A 13,008-nucleotide genomic window follows, 5' to 3' on the forward strand; every position below is an offset into this window, starting at 1 on the left:
ACATGCAGAAGGAGGTCGGCAGGTTGCAAGACCCCATCCAGGTGTCTGCACTGGGAGGGCAGCAGAGCTCTTCTCCCCAGCACTGTCTCCCTTGTCCTCCACAAACCACCACCCCTCCTGGGCAGGACACATTGCCTGCCAAGCTAACCTGAGCCTTTGCTTGCAGGAGGTCATGAGGGTCCCGTTTTCCCGTGAGCTTCGTAGAAAGGGCTTCTTGAACTCCTCAGGTGATCTTGTTCTTTTAGGAATAAGCAGTAATGTTAGGAATCTGCAGTGATGTTTCTCCCAGGCTCCCTTGTTACTTAACTGCCACATGGAGTTTGAGAGCAAGAGAGAGTCGTTTATAAAAAAGAAAATACCTGCCCGTGGTGGTTTTGTAGGCTCAGTATTAGAAGGGTTGCCCCTGCTATGGAGTGGCTTTGGGGGAGCTCTTTCCTCTGTCCCTCAATTTGTAAGCAGGGCTTGTGGCATTCCAAAGGCTCCTGGAAGACCAGCTGCTGCTCTGAGCCCTGCAGGAGAGTGGCTGTAAGGTGATCTGAGCAGAGCACTAAGCACACCTGTGACAGTCTGTTCTAAAGGACCTCCAGTGTCAGACATGTGGGGACGTGTCCTTGTGACACTGATGATGAGAGGCAGAGAGCAGGAGTCTGGGGCCATGTGTCCCTCCTTGTGTGCAGCCTGTGGCTGTGGGCAAGGGGGGACTGGCAACGTCCTGGGGGTGGCTGAGCCACTGGGACCCTGTGAGCTCACAGCACTTGGGCACAAATCACTTCAGCAGCAGCAATCTCTCCGGCTGCTGCTTCCCAGGTGGGTTTTGGTGCCATCCGGCGCTGGGCTGTGGGTCCTCTCCATCGGTTTGGGGTCCTGCTGAGCTGTCAGCAGGTTGCAGTTGCTTTAATATTATTGGATTTTGACAGATTAAGAGGCGAATCCTTTCGTGTGTTGGGGAAGCTTCCCAAATGAAGCTCTTTTAATTTATCTGAGTCAGCTATCCCCAGGGTGATTGCAGGAGAAGTAAGCTGAGGATGACCTGTGACAGAGGGACCATCATAGCAGTAATAAAAAAAAAATTCCTGCTCTTCACTAAATCCCTTAGTCATGAGGCTGTATTAGCTGGATTCCATATGTTTTAATTAGGAATTATATATTTTAAGAAAACCAAAATCCGATTCTAGGGAAGACATCATTACATATTTGTAATGGTCCTTCTTTCATTAGGCTTCTCTAGAGATACCAGTACAGGTACCTGTCCTTGTTTGCAACCATATTTTTAAAAGTTTGAATAATCTATGCTATTATTTTTTCTTTTCCCCAATCCCAATAGTGTGAAAAAATGTAATTCTCTTCCCAATGCAGAAATTGGGTCAGCAAATCCTAATGAAATAATCCTGGATAACAATGCACCATACAAGGATCTGCTTCCACTAATTAATGACTATTTTTTCTTTCAAAATACAAAGCAGTAACTTCTGCCTGCAGTGGACAGTGATTCTACCTTCAGTGGCACCTGTTTGTTGCATATTTTTGTTATTGTTATGGGAAGGTGAAATAGAAAAAAGCTTTTTGCCGTGGTTCAGCTTGTATGGATCATGCTGATATAATCCCTACCTGATTACAGTTATAAGCTCCTAAAACACTGGCCATAAGTGATAAAGACTTCCTTTGTGCTTCAGGCTTTAATCCGCATCAAGCCAGTTTCAATAAGGATTTGTGCATCTGAAGTGTTGCTGAGGATTTGAATCAAAATTATAAACAGAAAATTTAATAAAAAGTCTGTCATGTCTCTGAATTGGTGATGCTATACCTGTAAATCTGACCTGAAAGAGCAGCGATATCACTCTGCTCATGAAAATATGATGTATCTGCTATGAAGTGAGACACACTGCAAAAGGATCAATTTATTCTTGGCTATGATGTGATTAGTACTTTTGATAGTAGCTCACTTTTGTTTTAGTGTGCAGTAGCAAAGCCCCAGCTTGAATGAGATCCCTTTGTTTATTCCTGTGATTTGGGGTTTTTAGGTGTACGTTTGTTGTAAAGATTTCATCCGCATGAGATGTGCACATTGGAAGCTTAGTTTTGGAGCCTAAAATAGGATTATGAAATGACATGCCACACTTTTAATGAGTAAAACACTCCAATTAAAAAGACATAATGGGCAAATTAAGGATTCCCAGGATATTCTTATTTTGCCTTTGCTGTTGCTTTTGTTGGATTACCTAGGGTGCAGGTAGGGATTTCTACACTGCATAAAACTCCACATCTCTGAAGAGTTACACCGCACCTTAACCATCATTCAAACTGGTGATAAAGAGCCACATCAAATATTAATCCTCTGATTAAACTCCTCTCAGGGTACTGTGGCTTCTGCAAAACCATTTGCCCCCTCATATTCATATAAACAATTGGGGGATTTTTCACTTAGTCATTGCACAGACCAGGCAATGCACAGGCAGCTCCAAACATTCATTTTATTTTCTTCCATTTTTGGGGATGGATGGGTGGAGCCAGAGCAGGCAGAAGTCAGAGCAGCCCTGGAGCTGCTTTAATCCATATAATGAGACACAGGCCCTGAAGGAGGTTTGCCACCTCCTTTAGCTCTTCCCTTCACAGCCCTGCTTTGGGGCTTTAGGAGTTAAGGTAGTGCTCTGGGGCCAGAAAGCTGTAATGTGCAGGACAGCTGCTTTTCTTTTATTCTAGAGACATTTGAGACTGGAGATTTGAGACGAAGTAAATTGTCCATTTAGATGTTTGAGTTGCTGGACCTGGTTAGCTTTTGCTGTAAAGCAGCACTTTTTGGCATCTGATGTGAAAATCATGTGGCAGAATAAATTTAAGAGGTGATCCTGTGCCAAGACTGTAGCAAAGTTGAAGAGTCTTTTTGATCAATCTGCCTTTTGCTTTCTTATGGAGAGACTTAGCAATGCAGAACGAATCACTGACATGCTGAAGATCACTGCTGATTCTTGGAGAAACAATCCAATGGCCATAATTGCTGGCGAGGGAAGAGGAATGTTTCGGGGCTTTTTTACACTCGAAACCACTTCAGAATGGGAAGGAAGAAACTGCATTCGTAGCTTGTGATTTCTGGGCTGGGAATTCCATTCTGGAGTGTCCCAAATCCATGTGTGCTTGGGGCTCCCGGGCTGGCAGGACCAGCTCCTCAAGTGTGGCAGCTCCTGCCAACTTCTCCAGGACATCAGGTTTTCAGAGAACCATAGCAGCAAATTTGTCCTGAAGCATTTTGCTTCATTGATTTTTAAATCTCTCTCCTTGCCCCTCAGAAAAAAATCTGGAGGTATGGAAAACCAGCAAGTCTCAGTCTGGTCCCTGGGGCATCCTGGTGATGTGTAAGGGGAAGGCACAAGATGTCTTTCCTTAGTTCTGAGAAATCATAACGAAACAATGTATAAATTATTCAGAGCTCAGGAGATATTGCCTAACGTTGCTTGGGGACAAGCACAGGGGTGTGGGTGAGACAACCAGAAATCTGTGGTGGTGAGAGGATGCCATCCAGGGCTGGCGGTACCTGACCGATCTTTGAAGTTTAGGCGTGGTTTGGACAACTGGCAGGGCGCCACATTTGGGAAGCACGGTGACACCTGGGCTTTCCAGTGTGCCCCACACTCCGTCCCTACATTCTCTCTTCGGCCTTTGCTGCTCCTCGTGGCGCTGGCAGCGCGGCCCGGGGGGATCTGGCGGCTCCAGGGCAGCCACAGGCCACAGGCTCCAGGCTGCTGTCGGCTCCACAGCCGTAAATTCACTGTTCTTTCTCTTTGCAAGGCACATTTCATTGGCTTAGGGTAGGATCTGGCGAGGACCACCGGCATCTGAAGGCATAACTCCGCTTTCTGTTATTTCCTTCTCTTTAAAGGCCTTAACCCTTCGAGGAAGCAGTGCGGGGACCGCGCACGGGCGGCCGGCAGCGGCTGGCCTGGGACCAGGTCACTTCGGGCTGCCAGGGCTCCGCAACTCCGCTCTGGCCACCGGTACCGCCCGGCCCGTGCGGGGACAGGCTGCGTGTGACAGCAGGCCGGGGACACAGCCGGCTGTGCGGGGACAGCAGGCCGGGGACACAGCCGGCTGTGCGGGGACAGCAGGCCGGGGACACAGCCGGCCGTGCGGGGACAGCAGGCCGGGGACACAGCCGGCTGTGCGGGGACAGCAGGCCGGGGACACAGCCAGCGGTGCGCGGCAACTCAGCCGGCAGTGCTGGTGTCAGCAGGCGGCTCGGAGAGACAGCCGGGCGGAGCGGGGCGGACAGAGGCGGGCGGAGCGGGGCGGACAGAGGCGGCCGTGTGGGGCTCAGCGGGCGGAGCGGGGCGGACAGAGGCGGCCGTGCGGGGCTCAGCGGGGGAGGACAGAGGCGGCCGTGCGGGACTCCGCGGGCGGAGGCGGCCCCCGGGCCATAAGCGCGGCCTCCCCACACTCCGCGCCCCGCCCCCCGCCCGCTGCCGGCTATTGGCCCGGCGGCCGGCCCAATGGGGCGGCGGGGCGGGGCCGGCCGTGCTCTCGCGAGAGCGGCGCGGTGCGGGCCGGCGGAACCATGTTGCGGGCGGCGGCGGCGCAGCGGCTGCGGCGGGCGGTGAGTGCGGGGCGGGTGGGCCGAGCCCCCGGCGGCGCCTCCGGACACGTGGAGCGCACCGAGCGCGGCCCTGCCGCCACCCCGGCCGTGCGGGCCCCGCCCTGCGAGGAGAAGGGGCCCGGGACGGGCCGCGGGGCCGAGCTCCTCTCGCCCGGCAGCGGTGGTCCAGGGGGGCCTCTGAGAGGCGAGCGCCCCGCGCTGCCGGGGTCGAACTCCTCCGCTGGACTCCTCTCCCGCTCTGTCTGTTAATAATAAAGTTTCCGAGTGGACACGGGGTGTTACAGAAGCCCTTCCTAGCGGTCACGGTAGGCAGGAGTTGAGGACTGTTGTCCCGTGTGGAAAACTAACGTAGGCATCAGGGAATCCTGCACCTCTGGCAGTGCTCGCTCGCATCCACCTCTGAGCAGGACAAGCTGAGCAACAGGTGCAGGAGACTTCTAAAGTGTGTTACCGTAAACTTTTAAGAACACTAGAAAAATGTTTGTTTCCTGGGAGAGGCTTTCTGGGGTATTGCAGATTAATCCAGCGTTTTTCAGTCCCACCTGTGCAGAAATGTGATTGCCTTAATTATCACAACATGTGGATGAACCAGATACAAATCGCCTGTTGCTTGTCCAGTTTGACCTTCGTATTGCTCAGCTGGGAGGAGTGCGGGGCTGTCGAAGGTCATTTGCTGTTTGGTGTGTCATTGTGGCTGTGTCACCAAGGTCTGGGTGAGCTCAAGGTTAACTGGAGTAGATGATTGATACGATGTCCCCAAATAGCTGCTCAGCCTCTTACAATGCACCGGGAGATATCCCCTCCACCAGAACTGTGTATAAATAGCCCTTGTAAACAACTGTTCATCTCACAAGTTTCTTTTTGAGTGTCCGAGGCTTTTACAGGTATTACAGTTCAGTACAGTTCTAAAATAGTAGTCATGCATATGTTAAATTGTTTCAGTTGCTAAAAATCTCTTAAAACACGAGCAAAGGTAGACTAGGTCAGATATGATTGAATTAATCAGGAAATCCTAACTGTTCTAATCGTGGGCATGTCTCAGTTGTTGTTGGGCTGCAGGCTTTGTAGAGCAAAGGTCTTGATCTCTGAATCATATGGTGATGCTATGTAAATAGTACTTTACTCACATGCTCACTGCACAGTTTGGTTTCATGGTCTGCACGTGTGCCTGCAGCTCCTTGCTTTTCAGCCGTACACATCTTTGTGTAATAAAGCCAGTGAAACCTTGTATGCATCTTCAGTGTATGTGTAACAATGTAGCCTGTGACAGAAAAGTCACATTTGTTTCACTTTTGGAAAAGTGCGAAGTTTAGCCCTGCTGGCAGGTACAGTTCAAGAGGGAATGCAGTCTCGAGAAAAAGATGAGAGACCTGTGAAGTATGGGCAGGAAGGAAAGTTGGACTTTTATATAATTTAAAGATGAGAGTACTGAGGAGGAATGAGGCTGCAAGAGCACAGAAAGTTGGTGCAGAGGTGGGAATAAGCCATTTAGGGAGTTCACCGCGTTGAAATACACTCAGCGGTGTTTGTATTTCAAAATAGCTGTGTTGATTTTTGTTAATGGCTTGCAAGGGGTATATTTGGAGAAGTTTATTGTGTATTACATCTTTCTCTTGCTGCTTCAATCCTTTTGTAATGCTAAGTGTTTGTTATGATTGCAAAATCCTTTCTGCAAAAGTGTTTTTTTTTTTTTAATTACTGTTCTTTGCTGCAGTTATAGCTCCTTTTTAATTCAGGTGCCTTTAGTGTTGTTTTTCTAATTAATGTTTCCTGGAGTTATAGAGCTGTCTCCTAGACCTCTTTTGTACCAGGTCTTTAGAGAGGTTCTAGAAGTATATGCTTTATTGCTAGAGTTCCCTTCCCTCCCTGAGTTTACCAAATATATTTAGTTAAAGTTTTATAGCTACAAGACTGTCTTACTGGAATTAGGCACTGCTTTGTTGTTTAGGTTAGCCCTTATCTTTAGTAATACCCCAATTCCTAGTTCCTTGCAGTTCCTCCTTGGGAACTTTGCCCAGTGTTAATGGTTCTCCATGAGATCCAGAATTCGTAATAAGCAGTTTTAAAATCTTAGCTTCTGGGCAGTTTGCTTTTACAGCTAAGAAGGTCAGCTCTAGAGATACCTTTGTAGGTCCAGTTGTTTGGTGCTCTGGTGAATGCCTGTTTCGGTTTTGTTCCTGTAACTTCCAGTGGCTCTTCTAAAGGGAGACAAACTTCATTTTCCCAGGTGAAGTTTCTAGCACCCTGTTTCTCATTGATGCACAGTTGGAGCATGGGGCTATGTAGAATTCACCTGCTGCATCTCCTGTATTTACTGGAAGAACTTTTTGGCTGCCCCATCTTGCGTGGCTGCGCCTGCCACATGTTTTAATTAGAGCTGGTTTCCTAATTCTGGTGTTATTAAATGAGTGTCCCTGGAGCAGGCTGCAGGCACTTGGCCACCACTGCTGGCAGTAGAGGCCACGGCTGCTGCACACCAATCTCACCCAGCAGCAAGCAGAGATTTACAGTGCTTCCTTCTGGGTTTTTCCAGCCCTTGACACAACTGTTTTTTAGCATACAAGCAGTAAATCTGTATTTAAGGGGCGCTGTTCAGGTGGCCTGTCTGTGCTGAAAGACCAACAGATGCTCAGTTTGAAGGGACGCTGTATGAAGAGCAGCTCAGCTGTGCAAATCCCCTGGGTGCCTTGGGTGGGTGGTGTTGGCTTTACCTGTGCTCGTGTTCTGGATGTGCCCAGATTGCTGCTGTTTGCTGGGACAGTAACAGTGACCAAATGGTATTTTATCTGGAGCCTAGAAATCCAGATACTGTACTTGTATTTTTTGCACTCTGGTTGGAAAATACTGATGAGTTTCTGAGTGGGGAGCAAAAGGGTGCTTTGAGGGAACTGACAATCCGTTCAGTGAATCCATGGCTATTATCCAAGTGGCTTAATTGATCAATACTGCACATGTGAGTTAATCTTAGCAACTTTTAGACATCTGGAAATCAGAGGCCAAGTTTGCTCCACTGTAAATACTGGGGAGGAAAGGGGAAGTTAGAAATTCTGGGTGGTTTTCATTCACAAATGTTAGTTTTGGTATAAACTGAGTCACTGTCCAGAGTTTCCACCAGAGAGGAAGTGCAGATGTTTCTGCTGTAGAGGAAACATAGATGTCTGTGTGTGATTTGTACCTAAACCTGAGGAAAATAAACTTCTCAGTTCTGCCACCCTGTTGCTGGTATGTCATTACTTGTTGTCATGCTGCAAAAGCTACTCAGTTGCCCAAGTTGGTGGGATGTTTACCTGGAGGTGATTTCTGTGGGTAGCCTGATTTTTCCAGAGCTTGATTTTTACCAGGAACCTTCCGTGGCACAAGCACTGAGTGCTGTTCCTTCTTAAGGCATTGTTTTCAATAGTTTGATTGATCTGTGTGTCTTATTTCTTGTGCTTTCTTGCCTTGCTGCCAGCTGGATAGGTTTATTCTCTACCTTCCAATTTTATTTAGGCTTCAAAGGAGACATCCTGCTCAGGTGCAGAAATGATGTCAGTGAAGCAATGCGCTGTTCTCCCACATGTGCAGCTGGACAGTAACTTCATCAAAATAACTACCTGTCCTATCATTGACTCATTGCAGGTTCTTAGTTTTCAGGACCATATGACTGGATGAATTACCCTCTGGTTTTTACTGCAGATTTTTTATTATAACAAACAAGTCAGTTTGGTTTTGTTTATTGAGGAAATTATTTAATGTGTCTTATTATATAAAATTCCGACCCACACAGAAATCTCGTTTCTCATCTAGATTTTTACCCATAATATGTAATGTGACTTCAAATTTATTTTGAATCTGGTCTTGTCTTGATGTTCAGAAATGTCACCCATGAAGTGACCTTCTGGTGTGCATATTGTGTGTATTCCCACAAATATAAAATGTGGGATTATTGGTTTAGAAATAATACCTGATTAATGCTGTAATAGCTAGTCTGCTTAAGCAACTTTTATTGCTTATATTCGTTTTGGCTAAAAAACAAATTTTTCTCAGTTTATTTTAGAATGGTTTGACAGAATGATGATGGTGGTGCTGTGCTTATTTAGGGAAAAAAATGATAATACAGGCAGAAATAAGTGTGTGTTTAAAATGCATGTGTCTCCCTTTGGAAACCTGAAAACTTGAGTATTTTCCAGTATGGTCCACTTTACCCTATCACACAACTGTAGATCATTGGAAAGTGGGCTTTTTGCCACAAAGGCACAGATTTATTCTTCAAATGGTGACTAAAATTTCATAAGTTTTATTGCAAATGATGTATGAAACAGTCAAAAATGCAGCATTTGATCTGCAGTGGCAGTAAATATTTTGTTACTGGCAATTGGGTTGTTAGGAGGTTAGAATATTTAATCAGAGCAAGTAAGCTTAAGCAGAAGAGATTAAATGCAGAGCGCTTCTACAAGAATCCTTATTGTTTTAATCAAAAGGACAAATCACAATCCTGCAAAAAGATTCTGCAAAAACTTAACTTTGTGTTTTTATTTGTGCACTGTGATTAGCTTCAGGGAAGTCCCTGGGATTGGCTTTCTGTGTTGGAAATTCAGTATATTGGGGGGCTTTGTGGGGTGGAAGTCCACATGCAAATTTTAGCCTCTCATACTTTCTGAAGCTTTTTTTATTTGAAGTTGTAGGCAAGTGCATGTTTGGGGTGAGGGGAGATGGGCTTGGAATGTAAGTTTAAAAAAGTAGTGTTTGGCTGTGCATCTTCAGCGTTGTTTTAGTATTTGTTCCTTGGTTTTATTAATGAATTTACTTGGTTTTCCATGTGTTCCATCCTGCACTGATCATAAATTGAGTCTTCAGTTGGGTTTTATGTAGGGTAAACAAACGCTTGATGGACAATATTCCTGTTCCCCTCCAAAACGTTTTCCCTACCCTAGTATTAGTCTTGGAGGAATAATGCTTTTCACACATACATTTGAATATTAGAGAGGAAGGTGTCAGAGTTTAGAGTATTTTGGTTTGGGGTTTTTCTTGCCTTTTTTCAGTCTTTTTTGTTTCTTTCATTTTTTCTTTAGAAGTTCAAGTTTGTGTATGGATGATGAATTGGTCAAAATTGTTATTTAAGGACCAATAAATTGTGGAGATTGACTAAGTGCTCAAATGTTTTAAAGGAAAAGAGGAAAAAAGGAACCTGATGCCTATAAAGATTTCTCCTAGTGTGTTTTCAGGCTGTGAGCCCCTGCTGTTTCATTTTCATCCAGCCACTGCGTAAAATTTTGCCTCTCTATATATCTAAATATAAAAGTGGGTTCTGTAGCTAGATTTTGTTTAAAACTTATAATTAAACACTGCCAGAGAACCACTCGAGAAAACCCAAGTAAATATTTATTTGCAACTGTTGATTTTCTTGCGTGTTACTCTTGCTTCTCTAATCCTCACTCTTTAAGGAACTTGGTTAAGTTGGTCAACTGAGCTGAATGTAATGTGTTAAAATGTTTTTCTTAGTTTTGTTCAGTGTTTTCCTGTGGATTTCAGTTTAAGCACAGCATGTTACAAACAAGCTGAAGCCAAGCAGGCTTTTCATTTTTTGTGTCACCCTATGTATTCTCTTTACTTAATAAAAATGATCTAGAATGAGCCCGTTTTGTTTGACAGCAGTGTCGTACGATTTGTATAAGCGATGAATTTCTGTAAAGCCTTGGATGCTCAGGGGAGCAGTTTTTGACTTCAGTGCACCTCCCTTCCTTTGCAGGCGTCGGTGCTCAGGAGGTCTCAGAGCACCTTGGTGGTGGCAGAACACGACAATGAGTCTCTCACACCCATTACCCTCAACACCATCACTGCGGCAAAGCGCCTGGGAGGGGAGGTCTCGTGTTTGGTGGCTGGTACCAGCTGCGACAAGGTAGGAAATGCTCTTTTCATACCAGTGAAATAAAGAACGCAGTGAAACAATACTTGGCAGCGTCTTGGGCAGCCTAAAAAAATAATCTGTAGTGAGAAGAAACCATGCCAGGAGTTGCTAATCTGCCAGGAAAGTCCTGCACTTGGAACTGCTTCTCTTCTAAAGAGAAAATATGGCTATAGATTTCATTTCACACGGGACAGTATCAATAACAGTTGTTACATGCTTAAGCAAGCAAAATTTGTAGGACTAAAGGACAATTAACTTTTAAAACAAGATACATCTCTGTAAAGTTTAAATGACAAATATTGCATTGCTATGTATTTGGAAAGTGGCTTGTGCTTGTTTAAATGCAAACCAGCAGAAGTGAAACAACAGCAATAAATTGGGCTTTTGTGCAAGTTGCTTTTACGAACCAATCACTAGTTGTGTAGAGAGTGTTTGCAACCTGAAATTTTGAAATTAGTGCTTCTTGACTTTGTCACACAGCTCACGTATGTAAAAGGTTCCTCATATGTTAGCTTTGTATTTTAGTGTAACTTTTATGTGCCAATTCTAGAGACAGTGTAGGTAATACTTAGTGGCACTTTTATTCCAGCACGACTTGGTATTGTGTGAGCAATAAAAGTACAAAAAACTGTGCCTAATATGTACATACTGTTTATGAACTGTTATTCTGAAAGCAACATGTAGTATCTCATGAAGAAGGCATACTTAGAGCAACCTATTCACAAATAGGTGGAGAAACCTCAGTAAACCTCAGTAATAGGTGGAGAAACCTCCACCTTGAGGTGGAGATGAAGCAAATATTTAAATCAAGAAAATTAAAAAGAAAAAAAGAAATAATTGCCTGATGTGTCTTTAATTTTTCTTATTCTATGCACTTGCGTAAGAGAAAAATTATTACAAATGTTTTGTTTGTTTTAATGCTAAATATATGGAGCCTGTATGTTATGGTGGAAAAAAGTATTTTATGAAAAATGGAAGGTTTAGAGATTTTTATTTAAGAGCCAGTGGCTCAAACAGATATTCTGCAGCAGCTTTTAGGAATTTTTTCCTTATTTCCTTTTGTTAATTTTTGAGGGTAAACTGATACTCATCAAACTCAGTAAAACTATGCTGGTTCTTGGATGATGCATGTGGTCTCCAGATCTCCCTGTCAGTCCTCTTCTCTCTGATCTGTAGTAACCCTTTTATCATTTAAACTTCACTTGTGCCAATTCAAACAAAAAAAAAAAGCATAAATATAAATTGAAAATACACATTGCTTCAGTGGACAAAAAGTCAGATGCAAACAAAGGGTCGCTCCTAGAATTTGGACAAAAATCATAACAGCGTTGTTCATTTGTATTTGTTTGTGTGGTAGATACAGACTGATCTAAAAGAAAGTAGGATTGGTTTCTTGGTGATTGTACTGGAATACTGAGCAGTAGTCCTCAAGTGTGATCGTTGTTGGCTGCTGTAAGAAATGCTGGAGCCCTGTGTGCAGGAGGCAAGGTTTCCTGAGCTGGATTTGCTCCGTAGTTCTCCTACTCACAGATTCATTTTCATTATCCCATAAGGCACTGTGCTGGGGATCAGAAGATGTGTAATTTATTCTATTCAGGTTTGTTCTGATTTTGAAATTAATGTACTTTTGGTTCTGGTTTTTACTAATCTATAGGCTGTGAGCTATTTGGAGTGGGGACTGCCTTGGCATATTAAGTTTGTGGTGCCTGTTAAAGCACAAACTAATAATAATTCACTTGTAATCACAGGTAGCATCAGAACTCAGCAAAGTGCAGGGTGTTGCAAAAGTTCTTGTGGCTCAGCATGATGTGTACAAGGGATTTCTAGCAGGTGAGAGTTGTTCTTACCTATCGACAAAATAAATTTATTTGTGTATTTGTATTTGTGATCAAAAAGAAGATCGCTGTAAATTCTGAGCAATATATTTTTATTCTCAGAGGAGCTGACTCCCTTGATTGTGGAAACTCATAAAAAATTTAATTACACCCACATTTGTGCCGGAGCATCTGCCTTTGGGAAGGTAAGTAGATCAGAGAGCATCAAAAAGTTCGTGTAGAAAAGAGACAGACACTGCTGTACGTAAGAGCGTCAGTCAGAGGCCTGAGACAGATCAGCCACGGACAGTTTTGCATTTGCATTTACAGTAGTTTGCTTAAGAGGTCATTAATTAGATTTCATGATCGATGTTTGAGTTCTTTTACGAGCTGATGTAAAAAAACCAGTGTAGAAGAAATATTCTGTGGTAACCAGCCAGTCCTATGGACACAAGGCAAAATGTACAATAAGGCAAACTGGATTAAGTGATCTGAAAGCATGAAAATTGTAAGGAAAAGCACAGCCAATTGAGATGAAAAATCTGTTATTTGCATGTTGAAATGAAAGTGTGCAGACCTATTGGAAGCAAACGTTTTTTTGGATTGGGATTTGCATCTGTGATATAAGTCATGTACATTGAAATGTCTGTAAACATATATAAATAACACTGTTCTAAGTCCCAGGGACTTAGAGTGGTTATTAATGAAAATCATCTTAATGG

At 44.2% G+C, this 13,008-nt stretch overlaps 1 protein-coding gene across 1 annotated transcript in view; it reads left to right on the forward strand.

Annotated features, from left to right (window-relative positions):
- The first annotated feature begins 4,507 nt into the window (after nucleotides 1-4,507).
- The window catches only part of ETFA (electron transfer flavoprotein subunit alpha), a 29,403-nt gene continuing 20,902 nt past the window's right edge, over nucleotides 4,508-13,008 (forward strand). Inside the window, exons 1-4 of the mRNA XM_066328763.1 lie at nucleotides 4,508-4,585; nucleotides 10,314-10,463; nucleotides 12,221-12,302; nucleotides 12,410-12,492. Coding sequence (XP_066184860.1) covers nucleotides 4,547-4,585; nucleotides 10,314-10,463; nucleotides 12,221-12,302; nucleotides 12,410-12,492 — 354 coding nt within the window. The 5' untranslated portion in view covers nucleotides 4,508-4,546. The remainder of the gene's footprint in view (nucleotides 4,586-10,313; nucleotides 10,464-12,220; nucleotides 12,303-12,409; nucleotides 12,493-13,008) is intronic.

This window comes from Sylvia atricapilla, chromosome 13 (genome assembly GCF_009819655.1).
Source record: "Sylvia atricapilla isolate bSylAtr1 chromosome 13, bSylAtr1.pri, whole genome shotgun sequence".
NCBI lineage: Eukaryota > Metazoa > Chordata > Aves > Passeriformes > Sylviidae > Sylvia > Sylvia atricapilla.